This window comes from Haliotis rubra, unplaced genomic scaffold (assembly GCF_003918875.1).
Source record: "Haliotis rubra isolate DU_JTF1 unplaced genomic scaffold, ASM391887v1 Scf873, whole genome shotgun sequence".
Taxonomy (NCBI): domain Eukaryota; kingdom Metazoa; phylum Mollusca; class Gastropoda; order Lepetellida; family Haliotidae; genus Haliotis; species Haliotis rubra.
The window spans coordinates 305654-319133 of NW_025767605.1; the positions used below are offsets into that span (position 1 = coordinate 305654).

The 13480-nt window shown below is 39.8% G+C and overlaps 1 protein-coding gene across 1 annotated transcript in view; it reads left to right on the forward strand.

The window, feature by feature from the left end:
- LOC124263234 (autophagy-related protein 9A-like) overlaps positions 1-13480 on the forward strand; it is a 216914-nt gene that overhangs the window by 184735 nt on the left and 18699 nt on the right. Inside the window, exon 17 of the mRNA XM_046697826.1 lies at positions 9689-9729. Within this exon, the coding sequence (XP_046553782.1) occupies positions 9689-9729 (41 nt within the window). The remainder of the gene's footprint in view (positions 1-9688; positions 9730-13480) is intronic.

The window sequence follows — 13480 nt, forward strand, 5'->3', positions numbered from 1 at the left end:
GTCTGAACTATCTGATGCCAGAAGCAGGGGGTATGGGGTTCATTGTCTTTAAAGGTGGGAGCCTTTTAAATTTGAATCTAAATATTTCACATTTGTTATTCCAGCATGTGTGAAAGGGTTTGCAAAATTACATCAAGGCTCATCAATATTATAATGGACTCACAGTGTCAGTGAACATAGTGTGTCTTTGAAATACTGTAACAAGGAATAATTTAGCTTTTGAATGGTAGTCTAAATAGTACAATTGAGATTCTACAATACTTATGATTATTTTCATGTGTCAGTTATCATCAGACAAAAATCATCAAAGTCTGGGTTGTCATTTCAGTATTTATTGTTCAACATATTATATTCTGCATGTATGGACATTCATAAATATAGACATACATACAGTAACCAAAAATGGAAGTACAACAGTGAAGTCTGAATATTTTGACAGTCCTGTGTAAATGCAAATTGCTGCAGCACTTAGCATAGTAGTTAGTACTGGAAGCACTGACATGTTTGTCTCTCTGTGTTGATATACAGTTACTTTCATATTTGGCCTGTGCCCAGTCTGGAGAGAAAATGTTTGGCTCAATATTCTTTCCATCAAAATCATCATGGGTGATTGTTTCCTCCCCAGCGACCTCACTGATGTTACATTTAACATCACAAGTATCCACCAGCATTAAGAAGTGGGTTAGCTGATGCAGTCCAGGAAAAAGAACTGGTCATACAGCATCTGGTTTTCTCTGTTGTCTGAGAGGTGTTCATCCTGAAAAACATCAGTGGAGTATTACTATCCAAACTGATACAGGTAATATTATCTCATGACTGCCAGTTATGAGAAAATGTATCATTATCAGATTTAAGTTACTATTGTGGAGAAAGACATGTCACATAATGAACATATACATTCAGATAGGGCCTAAAAAAAAAAAGCTTGTGGTTCCGATTTCCCGACCGACCCTAAATATTCCAGCTGAGCCCTAACAATTTTACTCACCACATAATCAATTAAATTTACCCATTTTTCTGACACATGAGGTAATGTAAAAAATATTTTGCCAAAAAACCAAACCCTACCTACCTACCCTAGTTCTGAAATGTAGGAAATCGAACCACAACATTTATTTCAAAGGTGGAAAACATTCTTCTTAACAAATGTTTCAACTATGGAGAAGCATAATTTAAATATGCTGACATTTTTTCCTTCTCTGAGTGGCATTTAGAAGTTGGTGTGATGAACAACAAGGAGAGTTCTATGGATATACAACTTCTTTTTAATATAATATGAGCGACATTGTGGTGTATGGCTACTAACACCGTTATCAAGCAAGTAACTCTCCCTCGTTATTGTATTTTTTCTATAAGGGAGATATGTCTAATACAAAAAAAGTGTGTTCAACAAGTACACAGACATTATTCAGAAAATTCATACCAAAAGTAAACAAACATTAGCCTGTATCATGTGTATTCTGGAATCACCTGGGCCTCATCTTTGTGGACAACAGGCACCTGTAGTGAGATGTAATATAATGCATTAAAGGAAAAAGTCAATTGTGTATTAGCATTCTTGGTAAACTTTAATTCCACAATGAACATGATGTGAAGGGAGCAGAGGTGTTATTGTCGAGCGCAAACAACAACTGTGCCAAACATGTGTATATAATGATGCTAACTTGCTTTTTAAAAGCAGAAGCAAATGAAAGTTAACCCACAGGTTCACATGAAAATTTACTTGTGAAATGCCAATTACTAGTACCTTTAAAACAGTGAAAATATTAAATTTGGAGTCTGTTCCAATTTACTTGCCTCCACTCAACCTACCAGTCATTAGGACATATAAGCATATGTGAAAATATCACACAAGCATTAGAGATTTTAAAGTAAGATTACTCAATATAACTCAAGTGTCAGGCTACCAGCTGTATTTAAGATGCATGACCCAGGTGCTGTATGAAGGGGAAGACAAGCGAAGGTATCATCCAACCAGAGCCATATCCGTGATGACTGCTTTGCTAAAAGATATAGTGGAAAGAGTTCCTTAGTACCCCGCCTATTTTTGTGATGAGCAAACACTATAGTTTAGTGTATTGTTTTATAGTTAAAAATTAGGTGGGGAATTAAATGAGAACTCTTACCCAACTGCTGTATAGCCCGAAAGATTGTGTACTGTAGGTTTGATGAGTTACTGCAGTGAGGCCCCTAATGTTTTTATGAAAAGTCTTGTACAGCATGTGTGTCCCTCTTGGAAGCAACACATTCTTTTCCCTGAATCGATTTAAAAGCCCTGCTTGCTTGTAATTTGGGATGGCATACTTACGTTAACTAAATTTGGCAGGAGAATAACAATAACAGCGTTTTCTTCAAACTGTAAAAGATACAAAATATGTGGTACTCAACATAATTAGTTACAATGCTGAAATCGGCTCTGTCAGAAGTGGAAATAGCACACAACACTGAGGTGAGAGAATAGAGCGAGCTGGCGGCTACCGTCATGCTTTTGTTTCATTAAAATGCAGCTACATCGAATGATAGTCAACCACCATTTCAGCAAGTTTTGACCTCTCCGGACACGTCGAGACCTCTATTGCAGCATCTCGAGGGCCGCGGCAGCAAGTCTCAGGCATGTCGTAATGTTATAGCATTTGAATCGACCGTGCAATAAACTTTGAACACCATCATTATGCGAGGAAGTACACTTAGGACCATAGTGATTTGGCCATCTATTAAGCGAAGCAGTAAAGGGAGATAACTGAGAATGTTCCCCATTAGAACTGAACTGCATGCAATGGGTTGGCAGAAAAAGTCGAGGAATTCCATCACCGATCATGAAACCTGAACCAAAAAGCCGAAGGTTGAACTGGTGCTTACAACATAGAAATTTTAAGCTGGGACATTGTGGTTTTCTCAGATGAAAGTTCTGTGTGGCTGTTTCCTAATACACTGAAATTCTGGACCAAACAAACTGAAAAACCTTTGTATCAAGCCCAAAAAACAGTCCGAAATTTTAGCGTGTGGGGGTGGCATATATGTGTGTTAGAGGCGGCAGCCCTCTGTGTATTGAAGGGGAATATGAACAGTGGCGGTACACAGATATTCTCGAGGGGGGACATTTACTCCCCATCTGCTCACGTGTTCTATGGAAATGTTTTGATTTTCCAGCAGGACAGCGACCAAAACATCGTTCAAATCATTCACAGGCCTGGTTTGGGACCCAAAATATGACATTATTAGATTGGCCAAGCTATAGCCCTGACCTAAATCAAGCAGAAAATGTTTGGGGACTTATGAAGGAAAGTGTCAATATGAAAAATCTGACAAATATTGCTACCGAAATGAAAGAAGAGGTGGTCCAATATTGGGACAGCATGGATCCGCGACTTTCTAACTTCTTTGATCAGTAGTATGCCCGTGCACATTGAAGCCTGCATTGCTGCCCATGGTGACTTGACAAAATACTAACTGTTAGCCTGTCTTTTTGAATCTGGAGTTATGTTCTGCATATATTCACATTTAATACATGAGTAATGAGTGAAAAAATAAAACATTTACAATCTTTAAATTCTCAAATAATTTCTGGATTTGTACTGTAAGTCTAGTAATTAACCTACGCTGTAAAATTCCTGTCCATGAATTATCCTGATTGAGAAACTGAACAGGCTTCCTTGCAGATTACAATAACAAACTTAGGCAAACAAGCAAACTGATACTTAAGCACCTAGATTTACGCTGAAAATACAAAATATAAAGCTTAATACATACTTGCTTGTTGCTGTGGATGGTCCCTAATTGTTGTTCCTAAATGATGTTTTCCAAAATAATGCCCGATTCCGCCATACTGCCTAAATCCTGAAAACTGAAATTCCCAACTGGATAGTAGTGCTAGACTGGTCTTGTCTATAAGATGTGCAAAATAAAGCGCTAGACTGGTTTTGTCTATAGATTGCGCTAGAAATAGAAACTGTTTCACACATGAAACAGAATTATACCTTATCTATAACTATGATGGCCAGGAGATTTCTAACGGATCTTGCAAACTAGCTTACATGTCGTCTGCATGGAACTATTGAGGGCCTTTGCTCCAGCCACACTAAGCGGTGCCTCACTAAAGAAGGAATACATATTTGGAAGATCCTATCCTTACCAGCATGCTAAGCTCTTGTGCTGGAGGGATGCCCTAAAACGAGGGAGTTTGTCAGTGGAACGATCAGTGATTTTTACACCATCCCTTTAAACCAGTGGACAGGGCAACTCTCTCTCATCTTGCATGGAAGACTGCATTCATTATGGCCCTGGTCACAGCCCCATGGAGTAATCAGAGCTACATGCTGAGATATTCAAGGTCCATTTCATTCCTCAAGAACCCCTCAGATTTGTTGCATAAGAGGCATTACGTGGGTTCCTTGCCGCTGAATCAAGAAGTCTGCTTTCAAACCTCCAAGGACAGTGTGTACCTATCCCTTCTCCTGGCCCCTTATGGCTGGACAAAAGGTTTACCAAGATGAACGCATTTATGCCCAGTACTAAGAGTCTCTAGTGGTATCTTGACAAGACCGAGGCTTTCCACGGAGGATGCTCGCGGAAGCTCTGGATGATATCGTACCAGGAGTCAGTCTAACAGATATACTACTTGAGTCAAAAATAACTTTGTGCATAATTTGACATTATACCATTTTTAATATAAAGAATATGCTTTTATGATTTAGCTGGGTGTTTTCTTTTATCGCTGTGCTTTCCTATTGACAGAGTTAATATTAGAAATAGTGCCAATTTAACTCCTAAACATTTATGACATGCCCTTGAAACAATATTCAAATATCGGCAACCGGAGGCCCATTGGCACAGTTGTTATTGCATCAAACCTACAGTTTCAAATATTTGCAGGCCCTTGGTAACCTACAGTAAATTATCTGTCCATTGTTATTGGTAACATTAAAGTCATCCATGATCCACCCGTGTTGCGATAACCTACATTTTTCACTTTCACGAGGTATTTCGAACTGCGGCTCAGGAATCATCAACACCAGTCTTTAGCAAATGAAATTGGAGAGTGACTTTGTGATGATCGGGACTTTGGCATAGTCACTGTGGCTAACTGGCTGGCTGGATTTGAAGTCATTCCATGTTTCAGTCTTTGTACTGGTTATATTGACAGAAGAATTAAGCAATTGTTGAAGCTGTGTCCGGTGTGGTCTATGTTTGTTTTTTGCGGATTTCGTTTCGGGACCTGTGGGTTGCCATATGGCATTGATGGCTGCAGGGCCTGATCGACGGAATGATAGATCGAAATTGCGGTGGGGCCCCGTTTACCGCGGACGTTTTGGTTGGTCTGAAAGTCAATGCGGATGGCGGTTGATGGGCTGTTTGAATTTGCCAAGGGACGTGTTGGAGTTGCATAATGAAGATTCTTTCGCCAGTCGGGCTCAGGATTTTGCAGCTCACGCTTCTGGAAACGGTCGCATGGTGGCGTTTGTTGTTTGCAGGTTGGACTAGCCATGCTCAGAGTCCCTGACCACAGAATCATGACAATGCATTGTATATCTGTTTGATGTATTGTCGCTAACAAAAGAATCTTAATTGCATTTCCTCACTGCCAAAATCATACCGCATCAGGTAATGTGTTTGACAAGTAATTAACAAAGACATACATCGAGCATGCGAGAGATAGCAGTATCCCTGTAAGCATAAACTTCGCATGCCATGCTCCTTCCCATAATCAGTAAGTAAGCCTTCAGGAGTAATCAGGTCAGCTCTCAAAGGAAATAATAGGGAATGGATTGAAAAATGCGTCGTCGAGGTCGGAAGCCGCGGACGCAGTATCAATAATTACGTTTAAAGAAAGAAGAAGTTTCTTTTCACTAAACGCTTGTCTTGGCGGGATGTCGAGGAAGAAGCCGAGGTCCATGTAAATGAGGTTCAACTGTATTGCAAAGCGCTGCCTTCAAAAGTCAAGTACACAAATTCAGTATCGTGTGTGTATCCACCATTAGCGTTGATGCAGGCTTAACAACAACTTGATGCATAGGCGACGTACTAAAATGATTAGCCGAAAGCTATGGGAGCGTTGTTCTATGTCTGAACCAGCTTGTCCCAATTCATGCCCAGCTAGTCAATGGCTGATTTTAGGCTTGACATGAAATGTAAAACTCCATTTCATCCAAAATTCTTTCGATAGGGGTCAGATAAAGGAAAACAATAGCTAGCCAGGGAGAACTAGAAATCTTCTGCTGTCTCAGGAAATCTGTCACAGCATGAGGCGAAATAATGGACAGGCATGATCTTGCTGAATTGTATGTCGATCATGAGATGTGAGTGCCTTCCCATACCACAATGCTTCAGCCACAAAACTGTCAATGTTAGACCTAAAGCATGTGTCCAATTACCGTTCCGCCGCCCGTCTATATACACTTGCCCCTGCCATCCTGAGGCTGTCAGATGTTATCTCGACTCCACCAATGGAAACATCCAATATTATCTCCTATACCAGAGATGCTATCTACACTAGCCAAGAAATTACCTGTCAGATTCACGTTAGAGCACAAGTAGTCTAATTACTGAGGCTGTTAGGGAGCTGGATATTCCCTAAGTCAGTTCTGCTTCAGTCCTGGAAACTGATTGAATGTAAGCCAGGAATGGTCGAGCAATCAGACTGGCAGTCTGGAATTGATTCCTTAGATGGGGTCAACCCGAGCTGTGGATTTGTCTTGCTGTGTGAGATGTCGCGAAGTGGATATCGGTCTGAAGGCAAAATCTCTTATATTGATTTCCTGATTTTGAAAATGTCGCTATCGGGGTTAGATTGTGTTTGGATTGACCAGCAAAGATCGGCGCTTTATGTTGGAGCCATTCCGGTCTCCCATTTGATTTTTCTGTAGGCCGTTGGCGGGCATATCCACGAACGTTTTGTTTGACATGTATTGACCACGGCGTTCCAGGGGCCGGATATTGATCGGCTCATCTTCATTGGAACATTATCGGTTGTGTGTAGTGGACCGGTCAAAAGGCATTGCAAAAGTTGAGTGGAGTTCGTTGCCCACAAAGTGCATGTGCCACGCGCGGTATGTGGCGTCAGGTTTCGTACTTAGTACTTGGCAACGCGTGTTTGTTGGTGTTGGGTTATATTGTCCCCGGCGTATGATCTTGGGGGATATCGAATCGATCATTATTCATTTTGTTTCAGACGGAACTTAAGGAGCGTTTGGTGTTTTTCGGCCCGGGATTTGGGGAAGTCAGCAAACAGGGTGGGACGCAAGGTTGGGCTTTTTGCTGTTGCAGATTTTTGTCGTTTTCTTGGTTTCCATCATGTTGTCTTCCCACAGGAGTTACTCATCTGTATCTTCCTCACGTAACCTCTCTGTTCTAATCTGACCCTTTCATGATGTGGCGTTCAAGACTTCGTGATTGGAGGCAATCAGATTTGGTTAATGCAATCAGCGGCGTTGTTCAAAAAGTGATCATTAAGCAAGGCCACGGTAATTTCCATTATGCTTGAGAAACCAAAGCCTCTTCCCCTCGCTTGCGATGATGTAGCGATTTCTTCTAGACAGAACACTCAGTCATGTTATGGCCCGGATCAGTGAAGCGTCTCCATACACGCCCTAAGTTGACGACAGACAAACTACAGCATTAAGCGTCTTTGTGTGTAACATCAACACAGAGTCCCCGGCGATGGGGATCATTTAGCGTAGCTTACATTTGCTTGTATTGAATCAAAGTTGAATCTAAAGTCGATGTAATACGTGTTCTGATTGGATAGAAAGAAGGGAGATAATTAGGTGTTGGAATGCTTTTGCAGCTAAGGGATTTTGGATTTTGGGGATATGGCTATATTAGAACAGAAGATACTGACAAAGTAACCTCTGTGGGAAGAGAATGGGTTTCCATAGAAATATTTTTGGACTTAGTCTCAAAAGGGAGGGTGGAGCTTTCATATCCGGAGCACAGCTTCGAAAACTATTCAATATTTTTTCAACAAAACTTGCTAGATATTTTAAACAGAGCCTAAAAGAGGTGCCTTTTTGCTATTTACAGATTTGGGGCATTTTATTTTTCTTGGTTTCCATATATTTCCGTGGAAATGTTTTGAACTTCTTCTGCACTCAAAAGGGAGGGTGGGCTTGGTTTCTGGAGCAAAGAGCCGAGAAAATATTCAAAGATCTTTCTACAAGAATTTGGCAGATATATCAAAACTGATCTTGAAGTGGTGCCTTTACTTTATTTGCAGATTTTGTTACATTTATATTTTCACTTGATTTCCATGGAAACAAATTTAGACATACTAGACTTTAAAGTATGAAATCATATGATTGGATTTCTTTCAAAATTTTATGGGGGCGAGGGATATGTCATCTTCTAATAACTCTTGCCAATTTTTTCAAATAACTTTTATTTTATGCAGTTATATGTCATGCACAGTTACTTTCGTTAATATGTAACGAAAAATAAAGTCGCAGTCTGGATCAAGAAAACTTATTAATCATGCCTAAATGGGGCGGATGTGCAACTTCTCTCATATGGGTCACTCGGCCACATGAGATCAAGAGCCATTGCATCATACTTTGTTTCATAGGCGGTGTCGTTTAACTGGTCATGTCCGGCTTGTCGAAGGTATCATCAAACGGTGGCCATTACCACATTTTCTGCGACAGATGTGACCCTAGACTTTGCAAAAGGATTGCGTGGGTTAGGGTCTATGGTTGCCCAGTCTGTATCCTCACTGACTAGCCCTTCCTCGGGAAAAAGGGATTAAAATTGACCTTCATGATTGAGAGGAACGTGCTTTAGCTTGAAGGCTTAACATGTTTGTCTTGTCGAGAGAGTCATGCCAAGAAAGGAAAGAAAACGGTCATCATCACTGAGGGGCAGTCTACATTGGTTTGGACCTAAGATTGATTTTTGTGATCGCCAAAAGCCTTGTGTGCTGCCCATTGTTGGTCTACCGTACTCAAATGATTGGTTGTGAGTAAATATGATAGGGGTGTATCCCAATCGATGGCATGGAGTGGATTGAGATACAGATCCAGAGTAGCGTCGTCAGAACATCATCAGTATGAATTTAACCAGGGTACTTCTATGGGCCCGTCCTATGTGGGACCTATAGACCAATATTAAGAATGTTAGAGGATGTATTTGTTAAGAATTTTTAAAAGTATTATCAACCCAACAATAATAATTCTTGCAATGCCATAAGACTTAAGACTCTCCTTCCCACGAATCTGAAAGTGCTTTACATAAAAGCGTTACCCAAAAGGAAAATGATACTGTACCTGTGCTATCAGGGGAGACAACTCCTTTGGATAGTACTTAGGAAAATTACACTAGGAAGAAGAGCGACATAACTAAATGTATTTTATGTATTTTGTATTCAATTATTCAGTTATCATGTGGATCAGAGGAAGCAAGTTCAAGGTGAGGCTAAATCAGAAGGTGGTAGAGGGATGTATTCTAAAATTATTATCATTTGATGTATGTATGTTTGGGATAATGATATTTTGTTTTGAGATATAACTATATTTCTTTTATTATCCCAGCCACTTGCTTTATATTTGGATTGATATGCATATAATGAGGTATGGTTTATAATAACTTGAAAAGTTTTCCTTTTGAGTTTTATAACCATGGTTTTCTGTATTCTAGATGGGTTTGTGTTTTAATCCATTCCCTGTTGACATTCAATTTGCTTTCCTTTGTTTTTGCACTGGTCTCATTGTGACGGTATGCAGTGCTCTTATTCCTGATGAGTTGAGTTAGATAACTGAAAGTGGATAAGGATTTTAGTACCTTCAAGCTGCCACCACTAAGAAAAAAGTTGATGAAATACATTATATCGATTCTGGATGATTTATGACTCATGTCATGGTGGCTATGCATGTCTCATGAGAGTGAGTGAAAACCTTTCCGACACTGGGCTTTGGTGCCCCTGCAGATAGCTAGTAGCAAAGGTATGGCCATGGACAACAAACAACAACAAACAACATAGTGAGAATATCTAACATCTCAGGGGAAAAAGGCCAATATTACGTTATTTCGTTATATGCTTAAAGGGTCACATGCAACCAAAATCAAACATAATTACAACACAGGTTATCACTCATTCATGACATATAATATACATTGCTGGTTATGAAAAACATATAAACAAAATTATAAGCGTACAATCCCAAATCAAAGTGCAATATTTTGTACTTGGGTTTACTTCCCAAGAAGCACGAAGCAGGCGGGGATACCAAACCCAGTCAGGCGGGTGGGTGTGCACTCAAGTGTAACGGCTGGCTCAGTTGCAGATGCATCCTCACAGCTCATTGTGTTATTGTATATAGAGATGTTGGGTTTTGTAAATACATGCTCATTTTTTGTGTATAACATTTTGCAATCAACAGACATCATAACATAGTCATGTGTAAAGGTATCCGCACCTGCCTGTCTGTGTAATTACATAATGTGACAGAGACGAACTCGGGCCATAAATCAATGCGTTTTGTTTATGGTGTATAGCCTGATAGGTGTTAAGTTCAAATTACATGTGGTCAGTGATCGAAGTTGTGTATTAAATATTGTCATTAGCAGACAGGCAGGCAGACACATAGGTGTCAATAAAACAGACATTGAGTTTTGACTGTGACAGCGACATATCTATATCACAGTTAGAAATTCTGTCAGCGCTAAATAATGACATTGCTTTTAAGTGTCGAACTGAGAAAGTGACTCGGTAAGAAGAGCGTGTGGTGAAATAGACAAATGAAATTATATAAACAGTTAAATTGGGTGATCTACTGTCATAACATATACAAAGCTGGCGCCTGTGAAATATCAACAAAACAGTAGAAAAATAAGCTCCACACCAAAGCCTTCACCTGAGTATTCACCCGGACAACCCGCTTCAAGCTGCGAACCTATTTCACTGCGCATAATGCTATGAGCGCAGCCAGCTGTTGAAACCACTTAAATTCCCCGAAGCTTGGGGAAAATTGATTAGTCGTTTGAACTCTGATTTGCGCTAGCGGGTTTTCATCGCTTTATTTTCAACTTTATAAGTTGAATTTGCATTTTGATGATTTGTTTTGGTAAGTCCATACTGCTGAAGGTATCAGAATCTGCTGAGAAGTTGTGTTTTCGTTGCATGTGACCTTTAAACAAATATGTAAGCTGTTAAGATAAAGCTGAAAGTTCCCAAACTTGAAGAACTGCTTTTACAAACAGTTTGCTAATGAAGATTATATCATTTCTCCAGGTGTGGGGGCTTTTTACACCTCTAGGAGGAATTGTTTTACACCAGCAATTCAGGCACTACATCATAGTTTGCATGAATTGTGTTGAAACATAGCTCAGAAATTTCCAGCAACTGCTCATTTTTCATGACTTTCACTATGTGTTTTAAAGGATTTACATGCTTGTCAGAGAGGATTTTAGACATGGCCAATAAGAAGAACTAGATCTTGGTTTCTTCTATACATTTGGAAAAAGTTAACCATGCCTGGTAATTGAATTTTAGAAAGTTGCCTGTTTAGTATTTAATATCAGTGGTGTGCATGCATGCTACATCAAATAAGCTGCATGTCTTTCTGTATGATCATGTCATGACTACTAAGAAACACACAAAAGGACAGTTAATCCTTCATCATTTTAATAATGGATATGATGCAAAACACAAGTCATCTGATTTGGCTCAAAAAGATGATACCTGTTACAAGCGAATCAAGGACAAAATCCACCCGGACAAAATCCTCCCAAAATTACAACCTAGGACAAAATCCACCGGACAGAAATCCACCCGGACAAAATCCGGCCTAATAAATTCCACCCTAAGAAAAAAACTAATGACATGTTTAGTCACAGAAATGAATTTTATTCATATCAGTCATTCATAATCGATAACCAAAAAACAAAATACATATGTAAGCACATTTTGCATATATAAATATGACAACAGCATATATTTTCACACATTCAGACATATCTATGACTAAACATCTTGCCACATTTCAACCGCGTGAGCAACGGCTGGCCTTGGAGAAAGTCCTCAGTGTCTTTTCCTTCGCTGCGTGGGTCTTGCACAGACCTTCAAGGCGTTCTTGAGGCGTTTGGTGGTTGTTCTGGTTCTTTTCTTGGGGAAGAACCCGGTTTGGTGTCTCCGGGATGTACTGGCCTTCTGCTTCATCTCTGACCGCAACTTGAGGGGGCCCGGTGGCGCTGGGGTCTGGGGTGGCAGTGGTCGGTTGTCAGTACTTTATTCTTCACTTCCATGTCTGTGGTACGCTGAACCCTTGCAAGACAGCGGTTTCCGTTGGGAACACTCCCACCTAATTATTGACTTGCTCTCTTTCTTCTCAAACTCATTAAAAAGTATGTTCTATCAAAACATGAGTATAATGGGCTCCAATCAGGCTTTGCAAAAAACATCTTAATTCTTTAAAGGGATTGCGTAATGATCAAAGTGTGAGACTACTTAATGATACATGAAGAGGATTAAAGTAGTGATCAAATGTGACAAATGGAGAAACCTTTAATGTTTGAAACAACATCTAGGAACAACAGCCAATTAGGAAAGCGTAAATGCTATAAAAACAATGCTTGCAATGCTTGAGCAACACAACTTGATCAAAGATCAGGACACACTAAAACTTTTAACAATAGCCAATTTGAGAAAGGTGGATTTTGTCCATTTTTGTTAAGAAGAGGTGGATTTTTATCCGGTGGCTGGCAATTTTGGGGTGGATTTTGTCCGGTCACTGTTACAAGTATGGAGTCTGAGAGAGGATCAAAGGAACATGGAATGTATGTAATGAGATGAAAACAGAATTTATATCTATAATTTTGGAGCGTTCAATCAATATCTAGCCAGGGCTCCAAATAAGGGCTGTATCGGTATATGCGGGATATAAAATATGCATGATGCCGTAGGAAATAATTTAGAAAACATACCAGATAGGCATCACAGCAATGGTGTACGGACTTAGAATCATTTACAGATGTATTTATCTGAAAAGTATTGTTTTTATTGTTTATTGACCTGTTACACAAGAGTAGCAATGTTGTGGTGCATATATGAAATGAAACACAAGATTACTGGTTGTACTCCATTAAATTCCATTCAGTTCTCTAAATTCCAGTACTCCTGTGTTGAAAACATAAGGAGTATGTACTCTGATGTTGAAAAATTATCTGGACCCCTACTAGTGTACCCTCCACATGCTTGGATAACTATCTGTACCCTACATTGCATACCCGTATCAGTTGTCGTAACCATTACAGAGAGTCTGTCTACATCCTTGGTGAAAAGCTGCTTCAATCTCGTAGATTATGAACGGTTGGTACACAGCTTGTATCTGTCTCCCAATAAAGTCTTAAATGTGCCCCAGGAGTTCAGGTCTGGACTCATGGGAGGGCCACGTTAGAGTGAGCCCCTGCATCATTCTGAATGAAAACTGTCCCTGCATGAGAACTTTGTGGTCTAGCATTGTCATCCATAAACACAGGTCTTGTAGCGTGAAGA